Source organism: Hyla sarda, chromosome 4 (genome assembly GCF_029499605.1).
Source record: "Hyla sarda isolate aHylSar1 chromosome 4, aHylSar1.hap1, whole genome shotgun sequence".
Classification (NCBI taxonomy): domain Eukaryota; kingdom Metazoa; phylum Chordata; class Amphibia; order Anura; family Hylidae; genus Hyla; species Hyla sarda.
The window spans coordinates 308,881,168-308,903,655 of record NC_079192.1 but is presented as its reverse complement, the minus strand read 5'-3'; the positions used below and the strand labels follow the sequence as shown (position 1 = coordinate 308,903,655).

The 22,488-nt window shown below is 41.8% G+C and overlaps 1 protein-coding gene across 2 annotated transcripts in view; it reads right to left on the bottom strand.

Annotated features, from left to right (window-relative positions):
- SH3PXD2B (SH3 and PX domains 2B) overlaps positions 1-22,488 on the bottom strand; it is a 153,642-nt gene that overhangs the window by 106,536 nt on the left and 24,618 nt on the right. For both annotated transcript variants that reach the window (XM_056574825.1, XM_056574827.1), the window contains exon 2: positions 4,486-4,566. In XM_056574825.1, coding sequence (XP_056430800.1) covers positions 4,486-4,566 — 81 coding nt within the window. The remainder of the gene's footprint in view (positions 1-4,485; positions 4,567-22,488) is intronic.

Genomic DNA, 22,488 nt, shown 5'->3' with positions numbered 1-22,488 from the left:
ACTTTCTACTACACCTAGGTATTATCTATCTCAATTTTAAGTTGTTTGCAGTGCCCATCCGACTCTTATGTTGATCTATATACTTAAATACAGTGGTCCCTCAACATACGATGTAATTTGTTCCAAACGAGCCATCGTTTGTCGGATCCATCGTATGTTGAGGGATTCGTGCAATGTAAAAAAGTAAAGTCATACTCACCTGTCCCCGCCGCTCCGGACCGCGTCCTGCCGCTCCCGATGGTGTCCCCGCCGCTCCCGATTGTGTCCCCGGGCCTCCGCTGGGCTCTTTTGGTCTTCTCCGGTCCTCTGCTGGGCTCTCCTGGTCTTCTCCGGTCCTCCGCTGTCTTCTCCGGTCCTCCACTGTCTTCCGCAAGGCCTTACTGGGCCTACGTAGTGACATTACGTTGCTGTGTACGCCGTTCCTATTGGATGACGGGACGGCGTGCGCAGCAACGTATTGACGTCACCGGAAAGGAGAGAGAAGACACCGGAGGACCAGCGCTGGACCCAAAGGGCACCCCGGAGCATCGTGGTGGGGTAAGTAATACTCATCGCACCACACGGGGAACATTAAGCTGCTATCCGGCAGCAGCTTAAGCATTTTGCGCTGCCAGATAGCCGATGTTGATGCTGACATCGACATGGGATGGCCTCTGAGAGGCCATCGTATGTCGATTTGATCATATGTCAGGGCCATCGTATGTCGGGGGGGGTCACTGTATATACCTCCTATGTTTTGACTTTGAAAAAATCATTTACATTTTTCAAATTAAGAGGGGTTTGGTGAATGCGCATATGAAACTGGTGGGGTTCAGTACCTCCAAGGTTAAGAACCACTGTTCTAGGGGTTTCCTTTACAAGCTCCCAATAAGGCTACTGACAGCTGCTACTGTAATAGGGAGAGTATGCTGCCTAAAAGTATCTCTTCTATGGACTTTATTGGGGACAGTATAACTACAAATCCAGCAAGTTCACCAGGTGGTGCCTGTAGGTTGCCCTTATTTTCTTATATGGCTGGGTGAAATAAAGCACTGAAAGTGTTCATGCTTTCTGATGTGCTGGTAATAGAGACATTTTGGCTCTGATCAGCAGGGTGCATCTCAGGTTGCCATACAATGATTCTGCTTAAAATAATATAATTCTAAATAAATATCTCTGTAGTGCCACACAGAAATATAAAATCTGAGTCACCTATAGCGTGGATTTATGCTAGACTTCCTCATTCAGCAGTATAAGAATAAATCAATGACATCTCTTAGTAAGTACTGTTTCTATCTATTTGTTCTATTGAATAAAAGTTTAACAAAGTTTATATTCTGGATACTATACTTAGCATGAACAAAAACAAAAGAGATTGATTAGAATTATGAACCTGGATATTGTCTCTGCACAGGCCTCAGCCAATGAAGGCATTTATGTGGCAACAAGTCTGGAAAATCCAAAGTGATGGAACATTTATATCACACTGACTAAGAATACAGGATGTTGTGGGGTCAGACCGCAAACCCAAAGAATGTATTTAAAGGTAGTTTAAGGCCAGAAATAAATTAAGCTCAAAGAAGGGAACTGTCACCACTTTAGCATTCAAGGTGTTAAAATTTAAAGCAACATTCCACTTTTAGCATTCCTCTTTTAAGTGAAGCTAAATGCAATGCTGGTAATACGGTATAAGGCCTTTGTAAAAGTTTATAGAGGTGACTTGAGCTCAGTTCACAGTCAATACTTAAAAGGGGACTCCAGTGGGAAAAAAAAATGTATCAAACCAACTGAGGCCAGAAAGTTAAACAGATTTATAAATTACTTATATTTAAAAATTTTAACCCTTCCAGTACTTAGCTGCTAAAAAGAGAAAAAGGAACACAACACCGCCCCTGGTGAAGTACATTAGACACAGGTAGGGAGATGCTGGTAATAACACTCACCCTGTGGTGTTGCGCTCAGAGCACAACATCTGGTATCGCATGTATCATAGAGTGGGATCCTGCAGCTTGATTCCCCTGATCCCAGGCAGCGTCTGGTCCGGTAATGGTATAGACAGCAGAAGAAACAAAAACTGAACTTATTCCAAGCGCCAGATCCCTTGAGGTAGTCAGTCTAACAAAGTAGACCAATTTCAATAAAAGAGAACATATTTTCCAAGCGTAAATGAACGCGTTTCAGACCCGAAACGGGCCCTTCATCAGGACAGAATGCTGATCTGAGCATTCTGTCCTGATGAAGGGCCCATTTCTGGTCTGAAACGCGTTGATTTATGCTTGGAATAAATGTTATCTTTTATTGAAATTGGTCTACTTTGTTAGACTGACTACCTCAAGGGATCTGGCGCTTGGAATAAGTTCCGTTTTTGTTTCTTCTGCTGCCAGTACTTAGCTGCTGTACACTACAGATATACTGCAGATAAATTTGTGAAGTTCTTTCCAGTCTGACAACAGTGCTCTCTGCTGACACCTCTGTCAGTGTCAGGAACTGTCCAGGGCAGGAGGGGTTTCTATGGAGAAATGCTTCTAATCTTGACAGTTCCTGACACGGACAGAGGTGTCAGCAGAGAGCACTGTTGTCAGACTGGAAAGAACTGCACAATTTTCTCTGTAGTATACAGCAGTTGATAAGTTCTGGAAGGATTAAGATTTTGAAATAGGAGTAATTTAAAAATAGGTTTAACTTTCTGGCACCAGTTGATCCACTGGAGTTCCCCTTTAAGGAGCAATGGTCTTGTTAAGTAGGATGAAGACTTTTTCAGAAGTTTCCACAAAAAAGTGATCCACTGTTCAAAGAAAAAGTGATACAATGTCTATTAGTAAAGTCATACTTGCATTAAAGGGCCATTACAGCGAAAATCTCCTTCTTTAGATCTCCTAAATGGGCGCAGACTCTCTGAGAGGAGTGTATACTGGAGTTGGCACGCACTCCATTTCTATGGGAGCATCAGAGATGCCCAAGTACAGCATTCGGGTCTTTTTGGTGTTTCCATAAAGAATAAATTGAGGGCGTGCCGACCCTGGCACATGCTCCTTGCATAGAGTCGGGGCCCGTTCAGGAGATCACCGGGAGTCCCAGCGGTCGGACCCCCCACAATCTGACACTTATCCCCTATCCTGTGGATAGGGCATAAGTTCATTTTCGCTGCACAACCCCTTTAAGTCAAATTTCCAATGCTAATATTTTTTCTTAAGTAAAAAATCAGCCATGCTTACCTGTTAAATCCTTGCAGAGTTCTGCACTGTCACTCCAGTCTTCCCTTTAAGAGCTTTGTTTATTTCCTTGCAGTGATGGTGTGCCTGTACATCACACATCACCACTACAGCCAAATGGCCTCAGCTGTATATGGCATGAGGGATATTATTGTCCTTTGAAGTTATGTAATTGTCGAAAAGTGTTGGGATGGCTGTGTCCATACATCTTGCGTTTATATTGATTAATGCATTATGGATGTTTGAATTACATATCTCATGAAGTTTGTATTTACCCTCAACCTGCAAGCCAGTATTTGATCACGTTACCGCATGTAAACATACTGCATTAAGAATTGCTTGTCCTTATTTGTATATATCTGTGTCTATAATAGTGTATTTTATCACTTTTGGTAACAGTATAGTTGTCAACAGCTGGACATTAGGACATACTAGTGAAAGCAGGGTTTAAGAGTGGACCGTATATAAGACAGTATAGGCTTGTTTGGATGGTTTTTATTGGTCCTAAACAAAGGTTGTGTGTTTAGTTTGCACTTTTTTCTTGTGATGGTATACAGCATGAGGCCCTAGATGCAAGTGATTGGTATCCACAGTGATGTGTGGTGTACAGGCACATCATCGCTGCAGTTAAAGGGGTACTTCGGCCCTAAGACATCTTATCCCCTATCCAAAGGATAGGAGATAAGATGTCTGATCGCGGGGGTCAGGGGTCGCGGGGGTCCCACCGCTGGGGATCCCTGCAATCTCTCATGCAACACCCACATGTGTGAGCTGCACGCCAGCGCTGGAGGCCGTCACGTCCGCTCCCATAGACTTGCATTGAGGGGGCGGGGCGTGATGTCACACGGGGCGGAGTCAAGACCTCACGATACTCCGGCCCCGTAGTCGTGAGGCTTCAGACTCTGAGCCTCCAGCGCTGGCGTGCAGCTCACACATGTGGGTGCTGTATGAGAGATTGCGGGGGTCCGCAGCGCCGGGACCCCCGCGATCGGAGATAATATGTCTTAGGGCCGGAGTACCCTTTAAGTAAGTACAGCTGGTGTAGATGACCAGAGTGATCACTCTCGATGCTGGGGGTATTCAGTATTGCTCTCCTTTTAATTTTACCAGAATCTTAAGCTCTTGGGAGTTTTTTTTTTCTTATAACTAATACAACCCCTATATACTGTACAACAAAATAAGACTTGGTGGTAGACCATATTTCTGCTATAATCTGAAAACTGTCATACTCGGTTGTTAGTCCTTCAATGTTTACAAACACTTCAATCTATATTAAACAATGTTCGTCTCTTACTTGTAAGTCAAAGAACTTGCTGTATCTTCGATAGATGACCTCTGTGGTACCATCTGACCAAGTGACGTTAATAATATATGCCTGTAGAAATAAAAATAAAAAGAGGAAGGTCAGCCATTGATAAACTTCAACAGCATGTCAGAAGTGGGGTGATTACATTTTTTATTAGGGAAGGGGCTTATTTACATTTATAAACATTTTATTAAACTTTTTTTAAACACTTTCACTAATTTTTAGCCCCTGTAGGGGACACATGCAACCTTTCGATTGCATACACTGAACAATGCTGAGCTTCTCTAGCCTGAATATGGCTGCAGGCTGGAGAGGCAGAGACCATATCGGACAGCACAGAGGAAGGCAGGAACCGTCTGGCCATCATGCAGGCTGATCGGAACACTGCAAATGCTCCACAGTGGTCCCCATCAGCTTCACCAAAGGAATGGCGATCCTAATTTAACACTTTTGCATCTCATTTGAGATGTGTGCATTGACTGGCAATCCCCTGGTCCTTTACCCGACATGTAACCCCACATAATAAATGAGATGGGAAATTGGATGGTTGTTTTATTCAGACATCATGTTTACATTTCATTACATCAGCAACAAAAAATTTTAAGCAAAGAAGCAATCTGATTGGCTGCTATGGGCAACTGGTCAACTTATCTCCCCCATGTACTTGGTCAATGCAGACTGGATAAATAAGTGATATCCATTGATGAATCCCCAACCATTCCCACTCTCTGAATGTTTTAACCTGGTTTGTTACTGTTGTCTTTGATATATATATATATATATATATATATATATATATATATATATATATATATATATATATATATATAATGTGTTTGTCCTGCCTCATTCTGTTGATTTTTTGGGTTAGGTTGACACTGCTGTTGTGCTCTGACCTGTTCAGGGTCTGTTTGGCTCTAATTTATGGTGCCGAACGGACCCTGAATGGGCCAGAGCACAACTTACACCAGCAAGTTCCAACAAATCCGATTGACTTGAAGGGTGTCTGTTGGGTATCCGGTATTTTGGGGGAGTTGATTGGACAAAACAGTTTGGGCATGCAGTATTATATTTTCTGCTCAACTCTTGTCCTTCTAATGTACTGAGCAACGGATCTCCCTTTAGCGAAGAACAGCGGCCATGTAAACATAGCCTTACAATTCTGTCACCAGCATTGACTGTTTCTGCCATGTGTTTCATGTGTTTTGTTGTGCATATTCGATTTTCAAGGCTTATTGCTTTCAGTTTTATATACTTATGCTTTGATGAGTTCCTCGGTCTATCCATCTGTTTTGCATTCAAAACCTTCCCTTTTTGTTTATACCTACAACTATTTTACACAAAATTGACTAGGAACAACCACCATCTTTTGCCATACTCAATGCTGGAAGTCTGTAATCTCATTCCCTTTTACCTGCACACTAATTAAAAGTTTTAGACTTGCGGCAGCATTTATTTTAGAAATGCAAATTACAAGATGTTCCTAATTTTATTCATCATTGTTGAATGATTCCATAACTTTTTGTTTACTTGATCTGAAAAATTTTTTAAAAAATGTAAAAAAAAGCTTTTAAAGGGGTTATCCAGGAAAAGAAAATAGCTAATTTCTTTCAAATCCGCTCCCAGTCTGTCTCCAGGTTGGGTGTGGTTCTACAGCTCAGTTTCATTGAAGTGAATGGAGTCAAGTTGTAATACCACACACAACCTGGGGACAGACATGGAGCTGTTTTGGAAAGAAATTAGCTCTGTGTTTCTATTCCTAGATAACCCCTTTAACCCCTTAGGTACTCAGCCTATTTTTACCTTAGGGACTAATTTTCGTTTTTGCATTTTCGCTTTTTCCTCCTTCCTTTCTAAAAATCATAACCCTTTCAATTTTGCACCAACAGACCCATATGAGGGCTTGTCTTTTGCATCACCAATTGTACTTTGCAATGACATCACTTATTTTAGAAAATAACCTGCGGCGAACCCCAAAAAAATAAAAAATAAAATATGCCAGTTTGTAACTTTTGGGGGCTCCAGTTTCTACCCAGTGCAATATTTCGTAAAAATGACACCTTATCTTTATTCTGTAGGTCCATATGATTACAAGGATACCCGATTTATGTAGGTTTTATTTTATTTTAATAGTTTAAAAAAAACTTATAAACTACATGCACCAAAATTAGTATGTTTAAAATTGGCATCTTATGACCCCTATAACTTTTTTTTACTTTTCCGTGTACGGGGTGGTATGAGGGCTCATTTTTTGTGCAGTCATCTGTAGTTTTTATCGGTACCATTTTTGTTTTGATGGGACTTTTTTGATTGCTTTTCCTTAATATTTTTATGGTATATGAAGTGACCATTTCCTACTTTTTTTTACGTGTACGCCATCGGCCGTGTGGTTTAGCTACCCTAATATTTTAATAGTTCGGACATTTACGCAGGGGAAAAGGGGGGTGATTTAAACTTTTAATAGGGAAGGGGTTAATGAACTTCTATTAAAAATGTTATCCTTTTTTTTTTTAGCCCCTAGGGGGCTAAAACATGCAATCTTCTGATTGCATGCACTGATCAGGGTTTTGCCATTGCAAAGCACTGATCAGTGTAACCAGCGCTCTGCTGCTCCTGCCTGCTGCGCAGGCATGGAGCAGTAGATCGCCGATCCGACAACGGAAAGGCAGGTGAGGACCCTCCCGTCGTCCGGTAAGCTGATCGGGACATCGCGATTTTGTTGCAATAGTCCCGATCAGCTCCGCTGAGTTGCCAGGATTCTTTTAGTTTCGTTTTAGACTTTGATCGCGGCGTCTAAAGGGTTAATGCCGGGCATCGCCCCAATCGGCCATGCCCGGCATTAGCCATGGATCCTGGCTGCCCGTAGCAACCGGGACCAACCGGGTTTAACCTGTTCTCTTCTGGTGAGAACGGTTTAAACCCGATAAGCGGGACCAGGGCATACAGGTATGCCCTGAGTCCTTAAGGATCGGGGATGCAGGGCGTATGTATACGCTCTGCATCCCCAAGAGGTTAAACAATAAATACTTTTAATTTGTTTTTTGATTTTTCTTGAAATCAGAATATTTATCTATTAAACATTGTTTGTGTTATATCTGAGATCTGCGTATTAGCTTTGAAGAAAAAATAAAAATAAAAAACCTGATTTAACACCCCCTAATGGTCCTTCAAGATGAGCAGACCGCTGCCGGACATGTGTGTTGTTCTAAAATAAATTGGCACTTGTTCATGGAGCCAATTATTGTGTAGGAATGGCTGCATAAGTGGTCATAGGATCGTTCATGCGTTCTTTCACTTACATCAATGTTGGCCATATATCCTGTTTAAACAGAGATATGTGTGGCCGACCAACAATGACTTTTATAAGGGCCACATAAAAGCTGTGTACAGCATTTGCTTGTTCATTGGCTAAGTGCTAAGTCATTTACACTGTGCAATAATCGTCTGTTTGCCCAATAATCGCCCTGTGTAAAAGACAAATAGTGTGACTATAATTTGCCAGGGGTTATAATAAAGAGATTACTGCAGCTATAGAACAGGAAGTATGAGGCCCAGTGGCCAATGTAATAGCTGCAAGATTTCAAGATTCATTTTTAATATGTAGTAACATGGGGGGGGGGAAATAAACATTCCTGCAAACAATACATGCATCTACGGTTAAGCAATATATTTTGAATTAAAAAAAAATTTGATCTGAAGAATTATTAGGTGTGGTCTGCGGAAGTAGATTCATTGATGGGGTTTCGTGCATGAGAATGAAATTATCCCCTGGTATATTTGCTCCCATAAATAAGTCTTTTAATTATCTGGTTATGAGCTACATATGAAGGCCACAACAGCAGTCAAAACAGGAAATGTTTCCTCAATATCCACACTCCCTATCCTTTATCAGGAAGATATTTCACCTAATCAGGCAACAGAATGAGAGGGATTGGCAGAAAACCAAGATTTGGGCAGACATACTATGTAAGGGGAAGCCACAACGACTCCAATAACTGTACACTCCCATCTATTCTCAATGACTAACCAGCTGGTGTGTCAGATACAGTCATGGCCGTAAATGTTGGCACCCCTGAAATTTTTCTAGAAAATGAAGTATTTCTAACAGAAAAGGATTGCAGTAACACATGTTTTGCTATACACATGTTTATTCCCTTTGTGTGTATTGGAACTAAACCAAAAAAGGAAAAAAGCAAATTGGACATAATGTCACACCAAACTCCAAAAATTGTGGAAAAATAAGATTGCTTCAAGCATGTGATTATACTTTGAAAACTCCAGAGATCTAGATTTGCCTTTGTCCACAGTGTGCAACATTTTCAAGAAGTTTGCAACCCATGTCACTGTAGCTAATCTCCCTGGGCATGGACGGAAGAGAAAAATTTATGAAAGTTGTCAATGCAGAATAGTCCGGATGGTGGATAAGCAGCCCCAAACAAGTTCCAAAGATATTCAAGCTGTACTGCAGGCTCAGGGAGCATCAGTGTCAGCGCGAACTATCGACATTTAAATGAAATGCTATGGCAGGAGACCCAGGAGGACTGCACTGCTGACACAGACGTAAAAGAGCAAGACTACATTTTTCCAAAATGAACTTGAGTAAGCCAAAATCCTTCTGGGAAAACATCTTGTGGACAGATGAGACCAAGATATGAGCTTTTTGGTAAAGCACATAATTCTACTGTTTACTGAAAACAGAATGAGGCCTACAAAGAAAAGAACACAGTACCTACAGTGAAATATGGTAAAGGTTTAATAATGTTTTGTGTTGGTTTTGCTGCCTCTGGCACTGGGTGCCTTGAATGTGTGCAAGGCATCATGAAATCTGAGGATTACAAACATATTTTGTGTCGCACTGTACAGCCCAGTGTCAGAAAGCTGGGTTTGCATTCGAGATCTTGAGTCTTGCAGCAGGACAATGACCCCAAACATACGTCAAAAAGCACCCAGAAATGGATGGAAACAAAGTGCTGGAGAGTTCTGAAGTGGCCAACAATGAGTCCAGATCTAAATCCCATTGAACATCTGTGGAGAGATCTTAACCCCTTAAGGACCAGGCCCATTTTGGCCTTAAGGACCAGAGCGTTTTTTTGCACATCTGACCACTGTCACTTTAAGCATTAATAACTCTGGGATGCTTTTACCTTTCATTCTGATTCCGAGATTGTTTTTTTGTGACTTATTCTACTTTATGTTAGAGGTAAAATTTTGTCGATACTTGCATCATTTCTTGATGAAAAGTTCAATAATTTGATGAAGAAAATGAAAATTTAGCATTTTTTTTTTTTTTTTACTTTGAAGCTCTCTGCTTATATTACATTCCAAACAAATTATATATCGATTCACATATACATTGGGGGAGATTTATCAAAACCTGTCCAGAGGAAAATTTGCCCAGTTGCCGATAGCAACCAATCAGATCGCTACTTTCATTTTGCAGGACTTGTTAAAAATGAAAGAAGCAATCTGATTGGTTGCTATGGGCAACTGGGCAACTTTTCTTCTGAACAGGTTTTGATAAATCTCCCCCAATATGTCTACTTTATGATTGCATTAGAAAGTTGACATGTTTTAACTTTTGGAAGACATCAGAGGACTTCAAAGTTCAGCAGCAATTTCACAAAATTTTCAAAATCTGAATTATTCAGGGACCAGTTCAGTTTTGAAGTGGATTTAAGGGCCTTCATATTAGAAATTCCCCACAAATGACCCCATTAAAAAAAACTGCACCCCTCAAAGTATTCACATTGACATTCAGTAAGTGTGTTAACCCTTTAGGTGTTTCACAGGAATAGCAGCAAAGTGAAGGAGAAAATTCAAAATCTTCATTTTTTACACTCGCATGTTCTTGTAGACCCAGTTTTTGCATTTTTACAAGGGGTAAAAGGAAAGAAATCCTCCTAAAATGTGTAACCCAATTTCCCTCGAGTAAGGAAATACCTCATGTGTATGTCAAGTGTTCGGCGGGTGCAGAAGGGAAGGAGCGACACTGGGATTTTGGAGAGTGAGTTTTTCTGAAATGGTTTTTGGGGGGCATTTCACAGTTAGGAAGCCCCTATGGTGCCAGAACAGCAAAAAATAAATAAAAATAAAAAAACACACATGGCATACTATTTTGGAAACTACACCCCTCAAGGCACGTAACAAGGGGTACAGTGAGCCTTAACAACCCACAGGTGTTTGATAAATGTTCATTAAAAAGGGATGTGAAAAGGAAATTTTTTTTTATTTTTTTACACGAAAATGCTGGGGTTACCCCAAATTCTTAATTTTCACAAGTGGTAAAACGAAAAAATGTCACCGTAAATTTGTAGATACATTTCTTTGGAATAAGGACATACCTCATGTCTGGACGATAGGAGCTCTACGGGTGCACACCGTTCTCTTAGGAGCAGGAGCGCAGTCAGGGCCTTGAACTTTTGCATTGCTGCCAATGGAGCCAGAACAGCGGGACCCCCCCTCAAGTGGCATTACATGGGGTAAATAACTGGGGTACACTAAATAACTAAAATGGAGTACAGTGGGACATAAAAAAATAAAACAGGTTATGTTCCCAGAATGATGACCCAGAGCATAGCCAAAACTAAAGAATATGCCCGCCCCAAACCCTATGCTTTGAATCATCATTCTGGGAATGTAATGTGTATAGCCGTCCCTAATCTGTTGCCTCAAATGCGCACCCTCTCAGGTGTGTGTGTGTGTGTGTTGGGGGGGGGGGGGGGGGGGGAAGAGTATGTAGGGTGTGCTTCTCGCAGCGCCCTGAATAGGGCCCGGGTCACACTGGGAAAACTGCGGTGGACCCTTGGGGACCTATTTGGGGGTAAGGGGGGGGGGGAATTTTTTCGCAGAGCTGCGAGAAGATGCTGTTAAACCCTCCCCTGCCGGCTGCTATTGGCTGGACGATCCAGCCAATAGCAGCGATCCTGGGGGGGTGACAAAATCACCACCTCCCCATAGATACAGGAGGTGATTGGGGTTGTATCCTACACCCCCAATCACCATGTATCTACGGGTCAGCAGGTCACACGTGAACCATATGACCCGAATCGTGGCAGATTGCTGGTGTGAATTCACTACTGATCTGCGGCGATCACCAACATGGGAGGGTCTGATACATCTTATCCCCTATCCAAAGGATATGGAATAAGATGTCTCAGCAAACTGTTATTCAGCACCAACCTTAGCGAGCTCTCCGTAGTGCTGGAGGCTCCGAGTGTGCAGCGTGACGACCACAGGGCCGGGGTATCGTGACATCATGACTCCGCCCCCATGTGATGTCATGCACTGCCCCCTCAATGCAAGTATATGGGAGGGGGCGTCATGGCCCTGTGATCGGACATCTTATCCTTTAGATAGGGGATAAGATGTATTAGGGCCGGAGTACCCCTTTAAAATTGCTGTTGGGAAAAGGCGCCCTTCCATTAAGAGAGACCTGGAGCAGTTTGCAAAGGAAGAGTGGTCCAACATTCCGGCTGAGAGGTGTAAGAAGCTTATTGATGGTTGACATTATGTCCAATTTGCTTTTTTCCTCCTTTTTTGGTTTAGTTCCAATACACACAAAGGGAATCCTTTTCTGTGAGAAATACTAGAAACCGTTTCTAGAAAAATTTCCGGGTTGCCAACATTGTATAAAATAAAAATACACCAAAACACCACAATTATGGATTTCTATTTTCCGAATTGGTATTCTACTTTTGTGCATGTATGAAGGTCTCACGCCTTCCTCAGGTCCACAATATAAATTTTGTTGCGTCCGGTGAGTGGGTTCCTGTGTCCTGGCGGCTGCCAGGACACAGGAACCCACTCACAGGATGCCACAAAATTTATATTGTGGACCTGAGGAAGGCGTGAGAGCACGCCGAAACGCGTTGTCCAGTTGTAATTTTTATGTACGAATGAAATAAAAAGCATCCTGTGTACCTATTGGCCCATCAATTCTATTTAACAGTAGCGCTTGGGATACAGAACCCCCGCATTTTCTGTACTTCCTTCATATATAGCTTTTTCCGTTGCTCTGCCCTGGACGTAACGACAAAGGGGTACCAAGCAGCAAGCTGTAACAATCCACTCCACACTACTCCAGAGCCGCGCCATATACGCCGCACTGCTCTTAGAGGTCAGTATCACTGCACAGGTGTGGTGGTGGGGTCCTTTTTATCTCTCTTTTTCCAATCAAAAGGTACAAAACTTACTACGCCGCCCCACATCTTTTCTTCTTTTCCTCCCTTTCTAACTTTTGTGCATGGAAACCTTAAGAAACAGAGAATACAATTCCCTGCAGGACTTATTGATATTTTCACCCTACTGGACTACTAAACGTAAAAAAAATATATATATATAAAAATGTGTAACTGAAAACAGAACCAACCACAAGTAATAACCTAAACACCCTATTCAAGTTGTGCCACAATCATTCAAACTATGTGCCTTATATAGGGCTGCAACAAATGATTAATTGCACAATTATTTACGGTAGTTGTCGATAAATTAATCGATTAATGAATCAGGGAAAAACTGCAAAATGACCATAAAAGGTTTTTTGGGGGCTGTACTAAAATATGTATAGTAGGCATATAAAAACAAGTGAACAAGGGTTTTTTTTTTGTTTGTTTTTTTAAGTTCCTCCTATGCCCCTATTATTACTTGGCAGTGTTTCACAACTAGGGAAACAGCCTCCAGCTGTTGCAAAACTACAGCTCCCAGCATGCCCAGGCAGCCTTTGGCCATACCCTGGTAGGGAAACACTGACTTAGCCTTTAAAGCTAACGGGTACCTAGGTGCAGGCACCATAAGTTAGGGTATAATGCAAACTAAGAGAAGATTCTTTTCCTTACTGTACCAATTTGCGAAGTTATATTCATGCTGTCTTGTAATGGCGGTGAACAGTCAAAGGGGCCGGCTGAGTCTCGCAGCGGCACGCCTCACCCACGCCCTAACCCACTCCCAGAATGGAGCCCTGTACATCAATCACGCTGGACCAGCAAAAGTAAGGAAAAGGACATTCTCTTAGATCGCATTATGCCCTAACTGATGGTGTCTGCACCTCTATACCTTGTATGGAGGTGAGAGCTGCACTGCACTCCGCACCCGGCCAGCCGATTCCAAGCGGGGAATGTGAAGTTACTGTGCAGTGATTTCATATTCCCAGCCAGAAACTCTGATTGGTCAATGGGTGCCGATCAATCAGAGCTCCCAGTGGGGAATACAACAGCCTTGTAACTTCATATTCTTACAATGGGAGCCAGCCGGGGAGTGGGTGGAGCACAGTGCCACCCGCAGAAGTGCAGCGCTGACCCAAAAAACAAGTAATACTAGAGTTACATATATAAGGAATCCAGCTCCGCATCAGTTGTGTATCGTCCAGCATCTACTGTTTGTGATCGCCGGACGAGGGAACGCAGCAAGATGCGTTCCCCTGTCTGTGCTGTTCTGGCGAGTCCATTCATCCGGTGTCCAAATTGAGATGCAGGATTATTGTGACCTGTCCCATTCAAATGAATGTGATCAGTTCTTGCCTTATTTGAACAGAAAATGCACTGGAGTGGGAAAAAAAAAAAACTGAGAAGGGGTCAATTACCTTACATAAGTTCCCTGGAAAAAAAAAAAGGGAACCAGAGACTCTTAATAGCATTCTCTGGTATATGCAAGTCACATGTAAAGTCCATGTACATTGCTGAAACAATTAAATGCCTGTGTATCCCCAAACATTAGGCACAGAGTCAGAGTTCAGGAGCCTAAAGACTAGAGTGTTCCAAATTAAGAGGCTTGGACCTGCCAGATATGACATCATGTAATCAGGCAGTTCTGTTCTGCAGAGTGAACAGAGGTTTTCAGCATTATATCATCACTGGCCATCATCCCACAGAAAAGAGTGTGTGTTTAACCCCTTCAGACTTAGTCCACACACACACAGTCCATTATATTAGTCATGAGAACTACAAATGACTCTAAAAACTCAAAATAGGGAAACTATTTTGTATAAAGCACTGATAAAATATAAAATGTCAAATATTTAAAGTGACTACAGGTGAGAACATTTTTATTTATTCTATGATATCATACACAATGTAACATTTTTTCAATTGGAATAATAATAAAAAAAAAAAGCTTAGATATTGTAATTACACTGTACTTGTTCTTTCTATTCTAACTCCCATGTATGACCACCGCTAGTAGTCATACATGTTCAATGGCTCAGTCACTTTACCCTAGGGGTGTGAATCGCCAAGAATTTGGCGATTCGATTCGAATCGCGATACCAGTGTGACGATTCGATATATCGCGATATATCGCGATACCGTCTAGGTGACGATACATCGCGATATATCGCCCACCTGGGAGCATTCATAGATCCCAATAGACGCCGCTGTCAGCTTTGACAGCGGCGATCTAGTACTCCGGTGCTGCAAAATAAAATAAAACACACTTTATCTTACCTGCCAACGAGCCCGCGGAGCTCCGGTACAGGTGTTGGGTCTTCGGGCTGTATTCTTCTTACTTCCTGTTAGTCCGGCACGTCACATGGAGCTTCAGCCTATCACCAGCGGAGGCGGGACATCGCTGCGGCCGGTGATAGGCTGAAGCTCCATGTGACGTGCCGGGCTAACAGGAAGTAAGAAGAATACAGCCCGGGGACCGAACACTTGTACCGGAGCTCCGGGGGCTCGTTGGCAGGTAAGAAAAGTGCGTTTTATTAAAAATTCCACATCCCTAAAAGAATCGATTCAAAAATATTTTGAATCGATTCTGTATCGGCAAATGAAAAATCGCGATTATCGCGAGAATCGATTTTTTCTTACATCCCTACTTTACCCACATTCTCTCGCATGTAGCTTTTAGGTTTTGTCTACACAATAGAGCTGATTGAGGGCTTTTCTTTTGTGGGTCTTGGGTAATTTTAACTTGTGCCATACAAATATTTTTAACATTTGTTAAATCTAGGGTTAAACCTCTAGTTATTTGGAGCCCAATAGCAATAATATCAAAAGTAAAATGCAAACGAGATTTTATTTTCCAAAGATAACTCTACAGTTATAATAAATAATATATATATATATATATATATATATATATATATATATATATATATCTGTGCATAGTGCTAGACAGATATAAATAATTATTTTCCCCATGGAAAACCTACAATATGGTTATCTGTCCTTTCCTACAACAGTTTGGCTAACACAGCACCAGCATGTTTATTCATTGCAATGAGGGGTTGGAACATAGGTAAAAATATTGCCTTTACTATATAAAAAAAAAAAAAAAAAATTTAAATTACAAAGTGGCATAGAATACGTCCAGAAACATATACCAGTATATCTCCAGAACGGGGCCCCAACTCTCATCTTTATAAAGTAGAAGATGCTCTATGCACTGTCTATAGGAGTGCCAGTAATACCCTTGTATTTTGGTGTACATATGATGTTTTTATCCCTTAAAAAATAAATAAATCATTCTATTTTATTCATTTTTTAAATACTTGCATAGTGTAGTGTAGTGTATTATGTCTACCTGCCAGTGTTTTATAGATGGGCCGCCTCGGAGACTCTGCTTCCGACAGAGCTTAGCAGGCTAAGGCCCATTTCACACTGCCGTTGCTCCCCGTCGAGAATGGCCGTCAAAGTCTCTTTTTTCATGATTGATCCACCCAGGAATCTCGTAATGATCGACAAGGTAGAACTCTACATCAAGCTGAGGAAAATCACCTGCAATCCTTATATTTGTATTTTCCAAGGGATTAGAAATTATTTCAACTGAATACTTGCTATTAGGGATTGGTCGATATCGGTTTTTTAGGGCCGATACCGATAATCGGTGGAGGTTAGGGCCGACAGCCGATAACTTATACCGATATTCCGGTATAAGTTATCGGCTATTTATCCCCCTGTGACACCGCTGCAGATCATTGATTTAAAGCGGGCGCTTTAAATCAATGCACTGCAGTGGCTTTTGCGGTGCCATAGGCCGCCACCGCCACCCACTCCTGAAACCTATCACCGCCACCGCTCCCCCCGCGACCGCCGTGTATCACAAAGGGTAAAGTCATAAGCAGAAGATTTGCTACAGAAATTTCTGCTACTGAAGATTACTTCCATATATCTGCATGGGCTGTTTCTGCAGCAGGTACAAGCAGAGGGTGTTCATGTCTCATAAGTAACTGCCAAGTGTTCCAGTAATTTTACTATAAATTCCTTAAATCAGACATATAAACATACACAAAAATATCCATAATGCAGATCATTATAAATCACCTATTCACCTATATGTCAGTAATGAGGAATAGTCATGCTGAAATATATTATGACTGGAGAAATGTAAGCAATGGAAAAAAACGGCACGTGATAAAAAAAGATTAAAAAGCCTTATGTCCACTTTCTTTAAGCTGGAAAGCAGACACAAGAACAATGCACTTGGAATCACAAGGTACCATAAATGGTGGATGGTCCTAACTAGGCATCTACCGATTATCGGTTTGGCCGATATTATCGGCCGATATTCACGATTTTTGACATTATCGGTATCGGCAATTACCAGATTTTGCACCAGAATAGAAAAAACCCCGAATAACATAATGATCTGCATTATGGATATTTTTGTGTATGTTTATATGTCTGATTTAATGAATTTATAGTAAAATTACTGGAACACTTGACAGTTACTTATGAGACATTTTGCTAAGAAGACCCGAAAAGGGGCGTGGCTGCCGGGAAATGGGGTGTGGTCTCCAAAAAGGGGCGTGTTCCTGACATTTTCACAAAATCCAACATATTTACTAAGGTTTCCACATAAAACGTGGTGGATTTGAGCTGAGGAAAACCAGACAGATCAGAGCATGTGTAAAAAGAGCAAAGTATAGGGAAACCTTAGTAAACACCGTGGAAAATAAATTGTAGGGAATTAAAACCCACAAAGAAACCTATACTCCACTCTTAGTAAATAAGGGCCAATGTGTTTACTATAAAAAATATTATTAGAAAATGGAAAAAGAAATAGTCTAGGAACATATCTGTTCCATTAGATTTACTTTTCTGAGGGTATTAGAGTTACATTTCAAAGCATATGTCAGTTACGTTTCAGCCCTTAGAAACGTAACGCCTATCCATAGAATAGGGGATAAGTGTCTGGCCGTGGGCTGACGTCCAATCTCTGAAACCGCTAGAAATCTGCAGAACAGAGCCTCGACTCTCCTCGCTGCATGAAGCAGTGGATTGGCATGTGTACCATGTCTACGAGAGCACCAGAGATACCATACTATGTAGTCCCATAAACAAACCATGGAGCGCATGGCAATTCACTGCTCTAAGCAGTGAATTAGGGAAGCGGAGTCTTTTTTTCCTTTGTCAGCATTTTCTTGGTGTCATCAAAAATAACTTTTGAGGAAAATCAGTTCTGTTTTTACTGTAACAAGAAGTCATAAAACGTCATGAAGTAAACCAAAAGCAGAAGACCATCAGATAGCGAAGAGAAAGGGACTTTTTCTTGGAAGTCTTTTTACAGCTTAAAAGGAGAGAAAAAAATGGTTTCATGAAACGAGGGTTCATGAGAGGATAAACATTTCACAATCTTATTCTACGTATTCCCAGATCTATCAGAAAGCAAAAACCTGTGCTTCCACCCTGGTTGCTTCTTCCAGTGCTGAGAAAGGTACGAGAAGCATTCCATGGAAATTAGCTCTGCTCAGTGTGATGTGTTGGGCCCATAAAAAAAGACTGAGACCAAAGGACAGGAGACCAATATCAGGGCACTGGGGGAACGACGGAGGGGCAGAATTGACAAAAAAATATAAAAAATCACTGGATACACTTTTCAGAGGACAAATTCATAAGCAGAAAGACAGGGGTCCAGATTAATCTACCGGAGACAAAAAGAATAGTGTGTATGCAGACTTAGAAAAAAGGATCTGCATGCCAGGGAGAGAGCTGCGCACTGCCGGCTTACCCAGCTGATAACTAGCAATAGCAGCAGGTCACAGGAGTGCCTTTTTCTAATGACTGTAACTCTTTAGGTAGTCCCTAGAGCGAGGTCCCTGCTGCGGGAAATATCCATGTGTGTCTACTCCTAGAATATCTGTAAAGGGAAATACATATTTTTATGAATGTGATAGCTGGGGGTTCATCTCTACAGAGGTGGATATGAGGTGGGGAGGTGCACACACAGGCCTTCTGTTCTCTCCATTGTAGTTTATACGCATTTTGAAACACTCAGCTGTTCATGTGTTCTCCTGATAGGTGGGAGTTCAAAAATAAAACCCTGACCTATCAGACAATTATGGCATATGTTTAAGTTGATATTGCCCCTTTTAGATTATGTTCATGGGAAGCAGATGTTTTCACCACAAATCCGCAACCTGTGAACCTGAGTAAATAAATAAAATAAAATAGTCCTCAGCTTTGAATATATAAAACAGAAAAAGAGAAAAGCATAGATTTGTAGGCAGGACATCTCAAAAAGGGTTACAAAGAAAGTGGAAAATCAGAAGGAGAAAAAAAAAGTACAGTAAGAAAAAAAAAAAAAAGAAAGGATGGAGATGCCAGGAAACAAAGAGATTTCGCCTGTTGGCTGGATGACTGCTGGCTCGTGTCCACGCCCTCACGAGCTCTCGTCCAGGTCCCACATTAGGAGTCCAAGGCTGCATAGGAAAACACAAACTCTGCTTTACTACTGCAAAACAGCTTCATCCAACTAGGACAAGAGTTATAGGTTTCATAAGGTAACGCTCAGCACTAACGCTGAAAGAAGTGGTATTTTTGCCTTTATTTACATGAACAGCTGTAGTATAGCAGAAATCAATGCACAGAACAGGGATTCCCGGCTCCAGCAAGGCTCGACAGAAGTGAATCAATAAGAAACAACTAGAGAGCCGAGTGCTGCACGTCCTTCCATTGTCTTGTAAACTCATTGATGGATTCAGACCCCAAGCACTGTTATTGGGGGAAGGTGGAAGAAGTACTGAATGTCTACTATATATCTGCAGAAGGCAGGAAAAAATAACATTCGCAAAAAGAACACAGGTAAACAACATTTCTGAGTCTTGGGAAATGCAGCAAAACTGAACAAGCAGAGGGAGATAAACAAAACCAGTGGCAGGTATTTACTTGGTTTCATCTACATGTGTACTAGGAAAAGCAGCCCTGACATGTATCCAGGATGGCCAAGAGCTATGTCCAGGTATACAAAGGCCTAAAAAGGTAGTTTCAGAACCCCTTTTCATACATCCTTTTAGGGTCCCCTCCTTGGTGAGCCAAAACTGGACCCAGCACGACAATGCGGACGCAAGGATTTACGCGGCATATGTTTTCACTGCATACATGCTGCAGCAGAATCATATTGAAGTTGGTTACCCAAAGAGATATATGGCTATCTGAGAACCTATATCATATGGTCAGTATAAAACACCAACACTATAGACCATAATGAAACCATACTCATTCAAATGTAGGCAAACTTTATTGTAATACAAAAATCCATAAAAGCACAATTAAAAAACATACATGGGTAGGTACAAGAGAATACTCCGACAGAAGAGTAGGAGGTGAGAGCAATGATAAAGATGTCACATAATTGTACAGGTGGGTATAAGGACATGTATCATAATACAGATGTGCTAAAAACATGTATCATAATACAGATGTGCTAAAAACATAAAATAGGATCACAAATGCAGATAAAGATACATCCACAAATAGGATGTACCTAAGACACAGGAATGCCACCCCTATACCAATGGAATTAAGACAGGTAGGGGTCACAGATAGAACCTGTGACTATAACAATAGCCGTGACCCTGATGGTCCAAGGAAACAAAAGCGACACAAGCAATACTGCAATATACCTGCAAGATACAAGACCAATGCACCCCATTGGAAATACTTCTCACCTCCAACCCCAAACGCGTTTTAGCTAAACAGCTTTGTCAGGGGGCGTTTAGCTTCTTTAGTATCCTTATCCCTATATTTACATATTTGTTTGCACTACTTTATAAAAACAATTTTTTTATCAGTATGCTTAATACTGCCTTATTCTGACCCCTATAACTTTTTTTTTATTTTTCCCTATACGGGCCTGTTTGAGCGCTCACTTTTGCAGCATGATCTGTAGTTTTTATCAATACTATTTTTGTTTTGATAAGACTTTTTGATAATTTTATTCCGATGCAGGATGTGACAAAAATTTGCATTTCTGGCATTTGGTATTTTTTTATGTTTGCATCATTCACTCTGTCGGATCATAAAACATAAACAGTAATAGTTCAGATAATTCCACAAACAGAAATACCAAAAATGTTTATTTTAATTTATTTATTTTAAAAGGAAAAGGGGGTGATTTTAATTGTTTACTAGGCATTGGGCATTTATATAATTTGAATATCATTTTTTTTTATTAATTTTTTTATTTTACACTTTTTTAGTCCCCATAGGGGACTATTATATGCAATCACTAGATTGCATTCACTGTAGCATAACATGCTATTGAATAGCATTATACAGGGAGATTGGCGTTCTACTGATACAGTCTGGCTCTTCCTCAGCTCAGACTATGAGCGTCATCTCTGTAAAACAAGTAGCTTTCTCTTCAGTGGTAGTAAGTAGAATTTCAGCTCTACAATATACACTGCTCAAAAAAAATAAAGGGAACACTTAAACAACACAATGTAACTCACAATGTAAGTAAATCACACTTCTGTGAAATCACACTGTTCAATCACACTGAATCAATTTCACATGCTGTTGTGCAAATAGAAAAGACAACAAGTGGAAATTAAAGGCAATTAGCAAGACACCCTCAATAAAGGAGTGGTTCTGCAGGCGGTGACCACAGACCACTTTTAAGTTTCTATGCTTCCCGGCTGATGTTTTGGTCACTTTTGAATGTTGGCATAGGGCTGGGCGGTATGACCAAATATGTGTATCACGGTATTTTTGTAACTTATGGCAGTTCCACGGTATATAACTGTATTTCCCCCCCCCCCCTCCACAAATTAATTATCAGCTGCGAGTACTCACATATCACTCGCAATCGCTGCCCTCCTCGTCCTCCTGTTTGTTGCGGGCCGCCGGCGCTGACACTCTATACTGTACGCTGTATCCCTATGCCCGGGCTGCTAAAGGTAAACAAAATAAACTTTAACACACGTTCCTACGTCGGCCTTACGCTCTTCCTGGGGACAGGAACTTCGGCGACCAGTCAGCCTATCACTGGCCGCAGCGATGTTCCGCCTCGGCCGGTGATAGGCTGAGCCCACTGTCATGTAAGAAGCCAGCCGGCTTCTTACATGACAGTGGGCTCAACCTATCACCGGCTGAGGCGGAACATCGCTGCGGCCAGTGATAGGCTGGCGGCTGTCTGACGTTCTCGTCCCCAGGAAGCTGGTCGGCACCGACATGGAAGGTGAGTTAAAGTTTATTTTGTTTCTCTTCTGCAGCCCGGGCATAGGGATACAGCGTACAGTACAGAGTGTCAGCGGCCGCAACAAACAGGAAGACGAGGAGGGCATCGCTTGCGGGTGATGTGAGTATTTACCCCTATGGAGACAGCGCAGCGCTGGGCTGATAATTAATTGGGGGGGGGGGGCAGAACAGCGATTGCGGGTCACATATGATTAGTTCCCCGATGTGGGGACAGCGCAGCACTGGGCTGATTCATTCATTCCCGAGGGGGAGGGGCCAAACCGGTATTGCGGTATGGGGAAAAATCCATATTGTGCAGGACAAAAATTTCGGTATTCGGTATGAACCGGTATTCCACTCAGCCCTATGTTGGCGGTGCTTTCACTCTAGTGGTAGCATTAAATGGAGTCTACAAGCCACACAAGTGGCTCAGGTAGTGCAGCTCCTCCAGGATGGCACATCAATGTGAGCTGTGGCAAGAAGATTTGCTGTGTCTGCCAGCGTAGTGTCCAGAGCATGGAGGCGCTACCAGGAGACAGGCCAGTACATCAGGAGATGTGGAGGAGGCCGTAGGAGGGCAACAATCCAGCAGCAGGGTTGC